We start from the raw sequence: 15,485 nt of genomic DNA, 5'->3' as shown, positions 1-15,485 counted from the left end.
CCCACAATTGCAGCTTCTACTTCAACAACTGTTGCTCCCACGACCACAACTGCAGCAGCTCCTATAATAACAACTGTAGATGCTTCCATAAACACAACAGCAGCACCTACTACGTCAATCACAACTGCAGGTCCTACTAACATTTTAACTCCAACGACAAGCACAACTGAGGCTCCTTCAGACGTCACTACTGTTGAACCTTTGAACCCCACAATTGCAGCTTCTTCTTCAACAACTGTAGCTCCCACGATCACTACAACTGCAGAAGCTCCTACAACAACAACTGCAGCTGCTTCTACATTTACTACTGCATCACCTACTGCAACCACAACAGAAGCTCCTTCTACAACAACTGTAGCACCAATGACTTTAGGAACAACAGTCCCAACGACAACTGCAGCTAATTCCTCAACTGTAGCTCCTTCAATGCCAATCCCAACTGCAGCTCCTACAACAACAACTCTTGCTCCTACAACCTCTACAACTTCAGCACCCACTACATTATTCACAACTGCAGGTCCTACTACCATTTTACCTCCTTCGACAACCACAACAACATCCACTACAACAACTGTAGCTCCTACAATGTCAATCTCAACTGCAGGTCCTACTACCAATTTAACTCCAACGACAACCACAACTGAAGCTCTTACAGACATCACAACTGTAGCTCCTATTCCCCCCACAATTGCAACTTCAACTGTAGCATCACCTACAACAACAACTGCAGATGCTTCTACAACCACAGGTGCAGCACCTACTACATCAATCACAACTGCAGGTCCTACTACCATTTTGACTCCTAAGACAATCACAACTGAAGCTCCTACAGAAATCACAACTGTAGCTCCTATGCCCCCCACAATTGCAACTTCAACTGTAGCATCACCTACAACAACAACTGCAGATTCTTCCACAACCACAGGTGCAGCACCTACTACATCAATCACAACTGCAGGTCCTACTACCATTTTGACTCCTAAGACAATCACAACTGAAGCTCCTACAGAAATCACAACTGTAGCTCTTATGACCCCCACAATTGCAGCTTCTACTTCAACAACTGTTGCTCCCACGACCACAACTGCAGCAGCTCCTATAACAACAACTGTAGATGCTTCCATAAACACAACAGCAGCACCTACTACGTCAATCACAACTGCAGGTCCTACTAACATTTTAACTCCAACGACAAGCACAACTGAGGCTCCTTCAGGCGTCACTACTGTTGCTCCTTTGAACCCCACAATTGCAGCTTCTTCTTCAACAACTGTAGCTCCCACGATCACTACAACTGCAGAAGCTCCTACAACAACAACTGCAGCTGCTTCTACATTTACTACTGCATCACCTACTGCAACCACAACAGAAGCTCCTTCTACAACAACTGTAGCACCAATGACTTTAGGAACAACAGTCCCAATGACAACTGCAGCTAATTCCTCAACTGTAGCTCCTTCAATGCCAATCCCAACTGCAGCTCCTACAACAACAACTCTTGCTCCTACAACCTCTACAACTTCAGCACCCACTACATTATTCACAACTGCAGGTCCTACTATCATTTTACCTCCTTCGACAACCACAATAACATCCACTACAACAACTGTAGCTCCTACAATGTCAATCTCAACTGCAGGTCCTACTACCAATTTAACTCCAACGACAACCACAACTGAAGCTCTTACAGACATCACAACTGTAGCTCCTATGCCCCCCACAATTGCAACTTCAACTGTAGCATCACCTACAACAACAACTGCAGATGCTTCTACAACCACAGGTGCAGCACCTACTACATCAATCACAACTGCAGGTCCTACGACCATTTTGACTCCTAAGACAATCACAACTGAAGCTCCTACAGAAATCACAACTGTGGCTCTCATGCCCCCCACAATTGCAACTTCAATTACAACTGTAGCATCACCTACAACAACAACTACAGATGTTTCCACAACCACAAGTGCAGCACCTACTACATCAATCCCAACTGCAGGTCCTACTACCATTTTGACTCCTAAGACAATCACAACTGAAGCTCCTACAGAAATCACAACTGTAGCTCTTATGACCCCCACAATTGCAGCTTCTACTTCAACAACTGTTGCTCCCACGACCACAACTGCAGCAGCTCCTATAATAACAACTGTAGATGCTTCCATAAACACAACAGCAGCACCTACTACGTCAATCACAACTGCAGGTCCTACTAACATTTTAACTCCAACGACAAGCACAACTGAGGCTCCTTCAGACGTCACTACTGTTGAACCTTTGAACCCCACAATTGCAGCTTCTTCTTCAACAACTGTAGCTCCCACGATCACTACAACTGCAGAAGCTCCTACAACAACAACTGCAGCTGCTTCTACATTTACTAATGCATCACCTACTGCAACCACAACAGAAGCTCCTTCTACAACAACTGTAGCACCAATGACTTTAGGAACAACAGTCCCAACGACAACTGCAGCTAATTCCTCAACTGTAGCTCCTTCAATGCCAATCCCAACTGCAGCTCCTACAACAACAACTCTTGCTCCTACAACCTCTACAACTTCAGCACCCACTACATTATTCACAACTGCAGGTCCTACTACCATTTTACCTCCTTCGACAACCACAACAACATCCACTACAACAACTGTAGCTCCTACAATGTCAATCTCAACTGCAGGTCCTACTACCAATTTAACTCCAACGACAACCACAACTGAAGCTCTTACAGACATCACAACTGTAGCTCCTATGCCCCCCACAATTGCAACTTCAACTGTAGCATCACCTACAACAACAACTGCAGCTGCTTCTACAACCACAGGTGCAGCACCTACTACATCAATCACAACTGCAGGTCCTACTACCATTTTGACTCCTAAGACAATCACAACTGAAGCTCCTACAGAAATCACAACTGTAGCTCTCATGCCCCCACAATTGCAACTTCAATTACAACTGTAGCATCACCTACAACAACAACTACAGATGTTTCCACAACCACAAGTGCAGCACCTACTACATCAATCCCAACTGCAGGTCCTACTACCATTTTGACTCCTACGACAATCACAACTGAAGCTCCTACAGAAATCACAACTGTAGCTCTTATGACCCCCACAATTGCAGCTTCTACTTCAACAACTGTTGCTCCCACGACCACAACTGCAGCAGCTCCTATAACAACAACTGTAGATGCTTCCATAAACACAACAGCAGCACCTACTACGTCAATCACAACTGCAGGTCCTACTAACATTTTAACTCCAACGACAAGCACAGCTGAGGCTCCTTCAGACGTCACTACTGTAGCTCCTTTGAACCCTACAATTGCAGCTTCTTCTTCAACAACTGTAGCTCCCACGATCACTACAACTGCAGAAGCTCCTACAACAACAACTGCAGCTGCTTCTACATTTACTACTGCATCACCTACTGCAACCACAACAGAAGCTCCTTCTACAACAACTGTAGCACCAATGACTTTAGGAACAACAGTCCCAACGACAACTGCAGCTAATTCCTCAACTGTAGCTCCTTCAATGCCAATCCCAACTGCAGCTCCTACAACAACAACTCTTGCTCCTACAACCTCTACAACTTCAGCACCACTACATTATTCACAACTGCAGGTCCTACTACCATGTTACCTCCTTCGACAACCACAACAACATCCACTACAACAACTGTAGCTCCTACAATGTCAATCTCAACTGCAGGTCCTACTACCAATTTAACTCCAACGACAACCACAACTGAAGCTCTTACAGACATCACAACTGTAGCTCCTATGCCCCCCACAATTGCAACTTCAACTGTAGCATCACCTACAACAACAACTGCAGCTGCTTCTACAACCACAGGTGCAGCACCTACTACATCAATCACAACTGCAGGTCCTACTACCATTTTGACTCCTAAGACAATCACAACTGAAGCTCCTACAGAAATCACAACTGTAGCTCTCATGCCCCCCACAATTGCAACTTCAATTACAACTGTAGCATCACCTACAACAACAACTACAGATGTTTCCACAACCACAAGTGCAGCACCTACTACATCAATCCCAACTGCAGGTCCTACTACCATTTTGACTCCTACGACAATCACAACTGAAGCTCCTACAGAAATCACAACTGTAGCTCTTATGACCCCCACAATTGCAGCTTCTACTTCAACAACTGTTGCTCCCACGACCACAACTGCAGCAGCTCCTATAACAACAACTGTAGATGCTTCCATAAACACAACAGCAGCACCTACTACGTCAATCACAACTGCAGGTCCTACTACCAATTTAACTCCAACGACAACCACAACTGAAGCTCTTACATACATCACAACTGTAGCTCCTATGCCCCCCACAATTGCAACTTCAACTGTAGCATCACCTACAACAACAACTGCAGATGCTTCTACAACCACAGGTGCAGCACCTACTACATCAATCATAACTGCAGGTCCTACTACCATTTTGACTGCTAAGACAATCACAACTGAAACTCTTACAGAAGTCACAACTGTAGCTCCTATGCCCCCCACAATTGCAACTTCAACTGTAGCATCACCTACAACAACAACTGCAGATTCTTCCACAACCACAGGTGCAGCACCTACTACATCAATCACAACTGCAGGTCCTACTACCATTTTGACTCCTAAGACAATCACAACTGAAGCTCCTACAGAAATCACAACTGTAGCTCTTATGACCCCCACAATTGCAGCTTCTACTTCAACAACTGTTGCTCCCACGACCACAACTGCAGCAGCTCCTATAACAACAACTGTAGATGCTTCCATAAACACAACAGCAGCACCTACTACGTCAATCACAACTGCAGGTCCTACTAACATTTTAACTCCAACAACAAGCACAACTGAGGCTCCTTCAATGCCAATCCCAACTGCAGCTCCTACAACAACAACTCTTGCTCCTACAACCTCTACAACTTCAGCACCCACTACATTATTCACAACTGCAGGTCCTACTACCATTTTACCTCCTTTGACAACCACAACAACATCCACTACAACAACTGTAGCTCCTACAATGTCAATCCGAACTGCAGGTCTTACTACCAATTTAACTCCAACGACAACCACAACTGAAGCTCTTACAGACATCACAACTGTAGCTCCTATGCCCCCCACAATTGCAACTTCAACTGTAGCATCACCTACAACAACAACTACAGATGTTTCCACAACCACAAGTGCAGCACCTACTACGTCAATCACAACTGCAGGTCCTACTAACATTTTAACTCCAACGACAAGCACAACTGAGGCTCCTTCAGACGTCACTACTGTTGCTCCTTTGAACCCCACAATTGCAGCTTCTTCTTCAACAACTGTAGCTCCCACGATCACTACAACTGCAGAAGCTCCTACAACAACAACTGCAGCTGCTTCTACATTTACTACTGCATCACCTACTGCAACCACAACAGAAGCTCCTTCTACAACAACTGTAGCACCAATGACTTTAGGAACAACAGTCCCAACGACAACTGCAGCTAATTCCTCAACTTTAGCTCCTTCAATGCCAATCCCAACTGCAGCTCCTACACAAACAACTCTTGCTCCTACAACCTCTACAACTTCAGCACCCACTACATTATTCACAACTGCAGGTCCTACTACCATTTTACCTCCTTCGACAACCACAACAACATCCACTACAACAACTGTAGCTCCTACAATGTCAATCTCAACTGCAGGTCCTACTACCAATTTAACTCCAACGACAACCACAACTGAAGCTCTTACAGACATCACAACTGTAGCTCTTATGCCCCCCACAATTGCAACTTCAACTGTAGCATCACCTACAACAACAACTGCAGATGCTTCTACAACCACAGGTGCAGGTCCTACTACCATTTTGACTCCTAAGACAATCACAACTGAAGCTCCTACAGAAATCACAACTGTAGCTCTCATGCCCCCCACAATTGCAACTTCAATTACAACTGTAGCATCACCTACAACAACAACTACAGATGTTTCCACAACCACAAGTGCAGCACCTACTACGTCAATCACAACTGCAGGTCCTACTAACATTTTAACTCCAACGACAAGCACAACTGAGGCTCCTTCAGACGTCACTACTGTTGCTCCTTTGAACCCCACAATTGCAGCTTCTTCTTCAACAACTGTAGCTCCCACGATCACTACAACTGCAGAAGCTCCTACAACAACAACTGCAGCTGCTTCTACATTTACTACTGCATCACCTACTGCAACCATAACAGAAGCTCCTTCTACAACAACTGTAGCACCAATGACTTTAGGAACAACAGTCCCAACGACAACTGCAGCTAATTCCTCAACTTTAGCTCCTTCAATGCCAATCCCAACTGCAGCTCCTACACAAACAACTCTTGCTCCTACAACCTCTACAACTTCAGCACCCACTACATTATTCACAACTGCAGGTCCTACTACCATTTTACCTCCTTCGACAACCACAACAACATCCACTACAACAACTGTAGCTCCTACAATGTCAATCTCAACTGCAGGTCCTACTACCAATTTAACTCCAACGACAACCACAACTGAAGCTCTTACAGACATCACAACTGTAGCTCTTATGCCCCCCACAATTGCAACTTCAACTGTAGCATCACCTACAACAACAACTGCAGATGCTTCTACAACCACAGGTGCAGGTCCTACTACCATTTTGACTCCTAAGACAATCACAACTGAAGCTCCTACAGAAATCACAACTGTAGCTCTCATGCCCCCCACAATTGCAACTTCAATTACAACTGTAGCATCACCTACAACAACAACTACAGATGTTTCCACAACCACAAGTGCAGCACCTACTACATCAATCCCAACTGCAGGTCCTACTACCATGTTGACTCCTACGACAATCACAACTGAAGCTCCTACAGAAATCACAACTGTAGCTCTTATGACCCCCACAATTGCAGCTTCTACTTCAACAACTGTTGCTCCCACGACCACAACTGCAGCAGCTCCTATAACAACAACTGTAGATGCTTCCATAAACACAACAGCAGCACCTACTACGTCAATCACAACTGCAGGTCCTACTACCAATTTAACTCCAACGACAACCACAACTGAAGCTCTTACATACATCACAACTGTAGCTCCTATGCCCCCCACAATTGCAACTTCAACTGTAGCATCACCTACAACAACAACTGCAGATGCTTCTACAACCACAGGTGCAGCACCTACTACATCAATCATAACTGCAGGTCCTACTACCATTTTGACTGCTAAGACAATCACAACTGAAACTCTTACAGAAGTCACAACTGTAGCTCCTATGCCCCCCACAATTGCAACTTCAACTGTAGCATCACCTACAACAACAACTGCAGATGTTTCCACAACCACAAGTGCAGCACCTACTACATCAATCACAACTGCAGGTCCTACTACCATTTTGACTCCTAAGACAATCACAACTGAAGCTCCTACAGAAATCACAACTGTAGCTCTCATTCCCCCCACAATTGCAACTTCAATTACAACTGTAGCATCACCTACAACAACAACTACAGATGTTTCCACAACCACAAGTGCAGCACCTACCTCATTAATCCCAACTGCAGGTCCTACTACCATTTTGACTCCTAAGACAATCACAACTGAAGCTCCTACAGAAATCACAACTGTAGCTCTTATGACCCCCACAATTGCAGCTTCTACTTCAACAACTGTTGCTCCCACGACCACAACTGCAGCAGCTCCTATAACAACAACTGTAGATGCTTCCATAAACACAACAGCAGCACCTACTACGTCAATCACAACTGCAGGTCCTACTAACATTTTAACTCCAACAACAAGCACAACTGAGGCTCCTTCAGACATCACTACTGTTGCTCCTTTGGACCCCACAATTGCAGCTTCTTCTTCAACAACTGTAGCTCCCACGATCACTACAACTGCAGAAGCTCCTACAACAACAACTGCAGCTGCTTCTACATTTACTACTGCATCACCTACTGCAACCACAACAGAAGCTCCTTCTACAACAACTGTAGCACCAATGACTTTAGGAACAACAGTCCCAACGACAACTGCAGCTAATTCCTCAACTGTAGCTCCTTCAATGCCAATCCCAACTGCAGCTCCTACAACAACAACTCTTGCTCCTACAACCTCTACAACTTCAGCACCCACTACATTATTCACAACTGCAGGTCCTACTACCATTTTACCTCCTTCGACAACCACAACAACATCCACTACAACAACTGTAGCTCCTACAATGTCAATCCGAACTGCAGGTCCTACTACCAATTTAACTCCAACGACAACCACAACTGAAGCTCTTACAGACATCACAACTGTAGCTCCTATGCCCCCCACAATTGCAACTTCAACTGTAGCATCACCTACAACAACAACTGCAGATGCTTCTACAACCACAGGTGCAGCACCTACTACATCAATCACAACTGCAGGTCCTACTACCATTTTGACTCCTAAGACAATCACAACTGAAGCTCCTACAGAAATCACAACTGTAGCTCCTATGCCCCCCACAATTGCAACTTCAACTGTAGCATCACCTACAACAACAACTGCAGATTCTTCCACAACCACAGGTGCAGCACCTACTACATCAATCACAACTGCAGGTCCTACTACCATTTTGACTCCTAAGACAATCACAACTGAAGCTCCTACAGAAATCACAACTGTAGCTCTTATGACCCCCACAATTGCAGCTTCTACTTCAACAACTGTTGCTCCCACGACCACAACTGCAGCAGCTCCTATAACAACAACTGTAGATGCTTCCATAAACACAACAGCAGCACCTACTACGTCAATCACAACTGCAGGTCCTACTAACATTTTAACTCCAACGACAAGCACAACTGAGGCTCCTTCAGGCGTCACTACTGTTGCTCCTTTGAACCCCACAATTGCAGCTTCTTCTTCAACAACTGTAGCTCCCACGATCACTACAACTGCAGAAGCTCCTACAACAACAACTGCAGCTGCTTCTACATTTACTACTGCATCACCTACTGCAACCACAACAGAAGCTCCTTCTACAACAACTGTAGCACCAATGACTTTAGGAACAACAGTCCCAATGACAACTGCAGCTAATTCCTCAACTGTAGCTCCTTCAATGCCAATCCCAACTGCAGCTCCTACAACAACAACTGCAGATGCTTCTACAACCACAGGTGCAGCACCTACTACATCAATCACAACTGCAGGTCCTACGACCATTTTGACTCCTAAGACAATCACAACTGAAGCTCCTACAGAAATCACAACTGTGGCTCTCATGCCCCCCACAATTGCAACTTCAATTACAACTGTAGCATCACCTACAACAACAACTACAGATGTTTCCACAACCACAAGTGCAGCACCTACTACATCAATCCCAACTGCAGGTCCTACTACCATTTTGACTCCTAAGACAATCACAACTGAAGCTCCTACAGAAATCACAACTGTAGCTCTTATGACCCCCACAATTGCAGCTTCTACTTCAACAACTGTTGCTCCCACGACCACAACTGCAGCAGCTCCTATAATAACAACTGTAGATGCTTCCATAAACACAACAGCAGCACCTACTACGTCAATCACAACTGCAGGTCCTACTAACATTTTAACTCCAACGACAAGCACAACTGAGGCTCCTTCAGACGTCACTACTGTTGAACCTTTGAACCCCACAATTGCAGCTTCTTCTTCAACAACTGTAGCTCCCACGATCACTACAACTGCAGAAGCTCCTACAACAACAACTGCAGCTGCTTCTACATTTACTACTGCATCACCTACTGCAACCACAACAGAAGCTCCTTCTACAACAACTGTAGCACCAATGACTTTAGGAACAACAGTCCCAACGACAACTGCAGCTAATTCCTCAACTGTAGCTCCTTCAATGCCAATCCCAACTGCAGCTCCTACAACAACAACTCTTGCTCCTACAACCTCTACAACTTCAGCACCCACTACATTATTCACAACTGCAGGTCCTACTACCATTTTACCTCCTTCGACAACCACAACAACATCCACTACAACAACTGTAGCTCCTACAATGTCAATCTCAACTGCAGGTCCTACTACCAATTTAACTCAACGACAACCACAACTGAAGCTCTTACAGACATCACAACTGTAGCTCCTATTCCCCCACAATTGCAACTTCAACTGAGCATCACCTACAACAACAACTGCAGATGCTTCTACAACCACAGGTGCAGCACCTACTACATCAATCACAACTGCAGGTCCTACTACCATTTTGACTCCTAAGACAATCACAACTGAAGCTCCTACAGAAATCACAACTGTAGCTCCTATGCCCCCCACAATTGCAACTTCAACTGTAGCATCACCTACAACAACAACTGCAGATTCTTCCACAACCACAGGTGCAGCACCTACTACATCAATCACAACTGCAGGTCCTACTACCATTTTGACTCCTAAGACAATCACAACTGAAGCTCCTACAGAAATCACAACTGTAGCTCTTATGACCCCCACAATTGCAGCTTCTACTTCAACAACTGTTGCTCCCACGACCACAACTGCAGCAGCTCCTATAACAACAACTGTAGATGCTTCCATAAACACAACAGCAGCACCTACTACGTCAATCACAACTGCAGGTCCTACTAACATTTTAACTCCAACGACAAGCACAACTGAGGCTCCTTCAGGCGTCACTACTGTTGCTCCTTTGAACCCCACAATTGCAGCTTCTTCTTCAACAACTGTAGCTCCCACGATCACTACAACTGCAGAAGCTCCTACAACAACAACTGCAGCTGCTTCTACATTTACTACTGCATCACCTACTGCAACCACAACAGAAGCTCCTTCTACAACAACTGTAGCACCAATGACTTTAGGAACAACAGTCCCAATGACAACTGCAGCTAATTCCTCAACTGTAGCTCCTTCAATGCCAATCCCAACTGCAGCTCCTACAACAACAACTCTTGCTCCTACAACCTCTACAACTTCAGCACCCACTACATTATTCACAACTGCAGGTCCTACTATCATTTTACCTCCTTCGACAACCACAATAACATCCACTACAACAACTGTAGCTCCTACAATGTCAATCTCAACTGCAGGTCCTACTACCAATTTAACTCCAACGACAACCACAACTGAAGCTCTTACAGACATCACAACTGTAGCTCCTATGCCCCCACAATTGCAACTTCAACTGTAGCATCACCTACAACAACAACTGCAGATGCTTCTACAACCACAGGTGCAGCACCTACTACATCAATCACAACTGCAGGTCCTACGACCATTTTGACTCCTAAGACAATCACAACTGAAGCTCCTACAGAAATCACAACTGTGGCTCTCATGCCCCCACAATTGCAACTTCAATTACAACTGTAGCATCACCTACAACAACAACTACAGATGTTTCCACAACCACAAGTGCAGCACCTACTACATCAATCCCAACTGCAGGTCCTACTACCATTTTGACTCCTAAGACAATCACAACTGAAGCTCCTACAGAAATCACAACTGTAGCTCTTATGACCCCCACAATTGCAGCTTCTACTTCAACAACTGTTGCTCCCACGACCACAACTGCAGCAGCTCCTATAATAACAACTGTAGATGCTTCCATAAACACAACAGCAGCACCTACTACGTCAATCACAACTGCAGGTCCTACTAACATTTTAACTCCAACGACAAGCACAACTGAGGCTCCTTCAGACGTCACTACTGTTGAACCTTTGAACCCCACAATTGCAGCTTCTTCTTCAACAACTGTAGCTCCCACGATCACTACAACTGCAGAAGCTCCTACAACAACAACTGCAGCTGCTTCTACATTTACTACTGCATCACCTACTGCAACCACAACAGAAGCTCCTTCTACAACAACTGTAGCACCAATGACTTTAGGAACAACAGTCCCAACGACAACTGCAGCTAATTCCTCAACTGTAGCTCCTTCAATGCCAATCCCAACTGCAGCTCCTACAACAACAACTCTTGCTCCTACAACCTCTACAACTTCAGCACCCACTACATTATTCACAACTGCAGGTCCTACTACCATTTTACCTCCTTCGACAACCACAACAACATCCACTACAACAACTGTAGCTCCTACAATGTCAATCTCAACTGCAGGTCCTACTACCAATTTAACTCCAACGACAACCACAACTGAAGCTCTTACAGACATCACAACTGTAGCTCCTATTCCCCCACAATTGCAACTTCAACTGTAGCATCACCTACAACAACAACTGCAGATGCTTCTACAACCACAGGTGCAGCACCTACTACATCAATCACAACTGCAGGTCCTACTACCATTTTGACTCCTAAGACAATCACAACTGAAGCTCCTACAGAAATCACAACTGTAGCTCTCATGCCCCCACAATTGCAACTTCAACAACTGTAGCATCACCTACAACAACAACTGCAGATTCTTCCACAACCACAAGTGCAGCACCTACTACATCAATCCCAACTGCAGGTCCTACTACCATTTTGACTCCTAAGACAATCACAACTGAAGCTCCTACAGAAATCACAACTGTAGCTCTTATGACCCCCACAATTGCAGCTTCTACTTCAACAACTGTTGCTCCCACGACCACAACTGCAGCAGCTCCTATAACAACAACTGTAGATGCTTCCATAAACACAACAGCAGCACCTACTACGTCAATCACAACTGCAGGTCCTACTAACATTTTAACTCCAACGACAAGCACAACTGAGGCTCCTTCAGGCGTCACTACTGTTGCTCCTTTGAACCCCACAATTGCAGCTTCTTCTTCAACAACTGTAGCTCCCACGATCACTACAACTGCAGAAGCTCCTACAACAACAACTGCAGCTGCTTCTACATTTACTACTGCATCACCTACTGCAACCACAACAGAAGCTCCTTCTACAACAACTGTAGCACCAATGACTTTAGGAACAACAGTCCCAATGACAACTGCAGCTAATTCCTCAACTGTAGCTCCTTCAATGCCAATCCCAACTGCAGCTCCTACAACAACAACTCTTGCTCCTACAACCTCTACAACTTCAGCACCCACTACATTATTCACAACTGCAGGTCCTACTACCATTTTACCTCCTTCGACAACCACAATAACATCCACTACAACAACTGTAGCTCCTACAATGTCAATCTCAACTGCAGGTCCTACTACCAATTTAACTCCAACGACAACCACAACTGAAGCTCTTACAGACATCACAACTGTAGCTCCTATGCCCCCACAATTGCAACTTCAACTGTAGCATCACCTACAACAACAACTGCAGATGCTTCTACAACCACAGGTGCAGCACCTACTACATCAATCACAACTGCAGGTCCTACTACCATTTTGACTCCTAAGACAATCACAACTGAAGCTCCTACAGAAATCACAACTGTGGCTCTCATGCCCCCACAATTGCAACTTCAATTACAACTGTAGCATCACCTACAACAACAACTACAGATGTTTCCACAACCACAAGTGCAGCACCTACTACATCAATCCCAACTGCAGGTCCTACTACCATTTTGACTCCTAAGACAATCACAACTGAAGCTCCTACAGAAATCACAACTGTAGCTCTTATGACCCCCACAATTGCAGCTTCTACTTCAACAACTGTTGCTCCCACGACCACAACTGCAGCAGCTCCTATAACAACAACTGTAGATGCTTCCATAAACACAACAGCAGCACCTACTACGTCAATCACAACTGCAGGTCCTACTAACATTTTAACTCCAACGACAAGCACAGCTGAGGCTCCTTCAGACGTCACTACTGTAGCTCCTTTGAACCCTACAATTGCAGCTTCTTCTTCAACAACTGTAGCTCCCACGATCACTACAACTGCAGAAGCTCCTACAACAACAACTGCAGCTGCTTCTACATTTACTACTGCATCACCTACTGCAACCACAACAGAAGCTCCTTCTACAACAACTGTAGCACCAATGACTTTAGGAACAACAGTCCCAACGACAACTGCAGCTAATTCCTCAACTGTAGCTCCTTCAATGCCAATCCCAACTGCAGCTCCTACAACAACAACTCTTGCTCCTACAACCTCTACAACTTCAGCACCCACTACATTATTCACAACTGCAGGTCCTACTACCATGTTACCTCCTTCGACAACCACAACAACATCCACTACAACAACTGTAGCTCCTACAATGTCAATCTCAACTGCAGGTCCTACTACCAATTTAACTCCAACGACAACCACAACTGAAGCTCTTACAGACATCACAACTGTAGCTCCTATGCCCCCCACAATTGCAACTTCAACTGTAGCATCACCTACAACAACAACTGCAGCTGCTTCTACAACCACAGGTGCAGCACCTACTACATCAATCACAACTGCAGGTCCTACTACCATTTTGACTCCTAAGACAATCACAACTGAAGCTCCTACAGAAATCACAACTGTAGCTCTCATGCCCCCCACAATTGCAACTTCAATTACAACTGTAGCATCACCTACAACAACAACTACAGATGTTTCCACAACCACAAGTGCAGCACCTACTACATCAATCCCAACTGCAGGTCCTACTACCATTTTGACTCCTACGACAATCACAACTGAAGCTCCTACAGAAATCACAACTGTAGCTCTTATGACCCCCACAATTGCAGCTTCTACTTCAACAACTGTTGCTCCCACGACCACAACTGCAGCAGCTCCTATAACAACAACTGTAGATGCTTCCATAAACACAACAGCAGCACCTACTACGTCAATCACAACTGCAGGTCCTACTAACATTTTAACTCCAACGACAAGCACAGCTGAGGCTCCTTCAGACGTCACTACTGTAGCTCCTTTGAACCCTACAATTGCAGCTTCTTCTTCAACAACTGTAGCTCCCACGATCACTACAACTGCAGAAGCTCCTACAACAACAACTGCAGCTGCTTCTACATTTACTACTGCATCACCTACTGCAACCACAACAGAAGCTCCTTCTACAACAACTGTAGCACCAATGACTTTAGGAACAACAGTCCCAACGACAACTGCAGCTAATTCCTCAACTGTAGCTCCTTCAATGCCAATCCCAACTGCAGCTCCTACAACAACAACTCTTGCTCCTACAACCTCTACAACTTCAGCACCCACTACATTATTCACAACTGCAGGTCCTACTACCATGTTACCTCCTTCGACAACCACAACAACATCCACTACAACAACTGTAGCTCCTACAATGTCAATCTCAACTGCAGGTCCTACTACCAATTTAACTCCAACGACAACCACAACTGAAGCTCTTACAGACATCACAACTGTAGCTCCTATGCCCCCACAATTGCAACTTCAACTGTAGCATCACCTACAACAACAACTGCAGCTGCTTCTACAACCACAGGTGCAGCACCTACTACATCAATCACAACTGCAGGTCCTACTACCATTTTGAC

General features: G+C 45.0%; 1 protein-coding gene and 1 long non-coding RNA gene across 2 annotated transcripts in view; one reads left to right on the top strand and one right to left on the bottom strand.

Annotated features, from left to right (window-relative positions):
* The window catches only part of LOC135571455 (uncharacterized), a 75,294-nt gene that overhangs the window by 46,354 nt on the left and 13,455 nt on the right, over positions 1-15,485 (bottom strand). The window lies entirely within an intron of this gene.
* Positions 7,682-15,330, top strand: LOC135571336 (probable serine/threonine-protein kinase clkA). Its single transcript, XM_065017108.1, has 15 exons — positions 7,682-8,274; positions 8,736-8,852; positions 9,141-9,206; positions 9,513-9,629; positions 9,918-10,103; positions 10,545-10,661; positions 10,950-11,135; positions 11,584-11,700; positions 11,989-12,174; positions 12,620-12,736; positions 13,025-13,210; positions 13,659-13,775; positions 14,064-14,249; positions 14,700-14,816; positions 15,105-15,330. Exons 1-15 carry the CDS (start codon positions 7,682-7,684, stop codon positions 15,328-15,330), a joined length of 2,634 nt encoding a protein of 877 aa, XP_064873180.1.

The sequence above is a fragment of the Oncorhynchus nerka genome, linkage group LG4, assembly GCF_034236695.1.
Source record: "Oncorhynchus nerka isolate Pitt River linkage group LG4, Oner_Uvic_2.0, whole genome shotgun sequence".
Lineage (NCBI taxonomy): Eukaryota > Metazoa > Chordata > Actinopteri > Salmoniformes > Salmonidae > Oncorhynchus > Oncorhynchus nerka.
The sequence above is the reverse complement of the archived record's forward strand: the minus strand, read 5'-3'. Positions and strand labels throughout refer to the sequence as shown.

Bases quoted from the DNA above. Each gene is read 5' to 3' on its own strand.
- LOC135571336 (XM_065017108.1), top strand. From the start codon at position 7,682: ATGACCCCCACAATTGCAGCTTCTACTTCAACAACTGTTGCTCCCACG. The intron at 10,662-10,949 runs GTCCTACTAACA...CCTCAACTGTAG, and splicing joins TACGTCAATCACAACTGCAG to CTCCTTCAATGCCAATCCCA. The intron at 12,737-13,024 runs GTCCTACTAACA...CCTCAACTGTAG, and splicing joins TACGTCAATCACAACTGCAG to CTCCTTCAATGCCAATCCCA.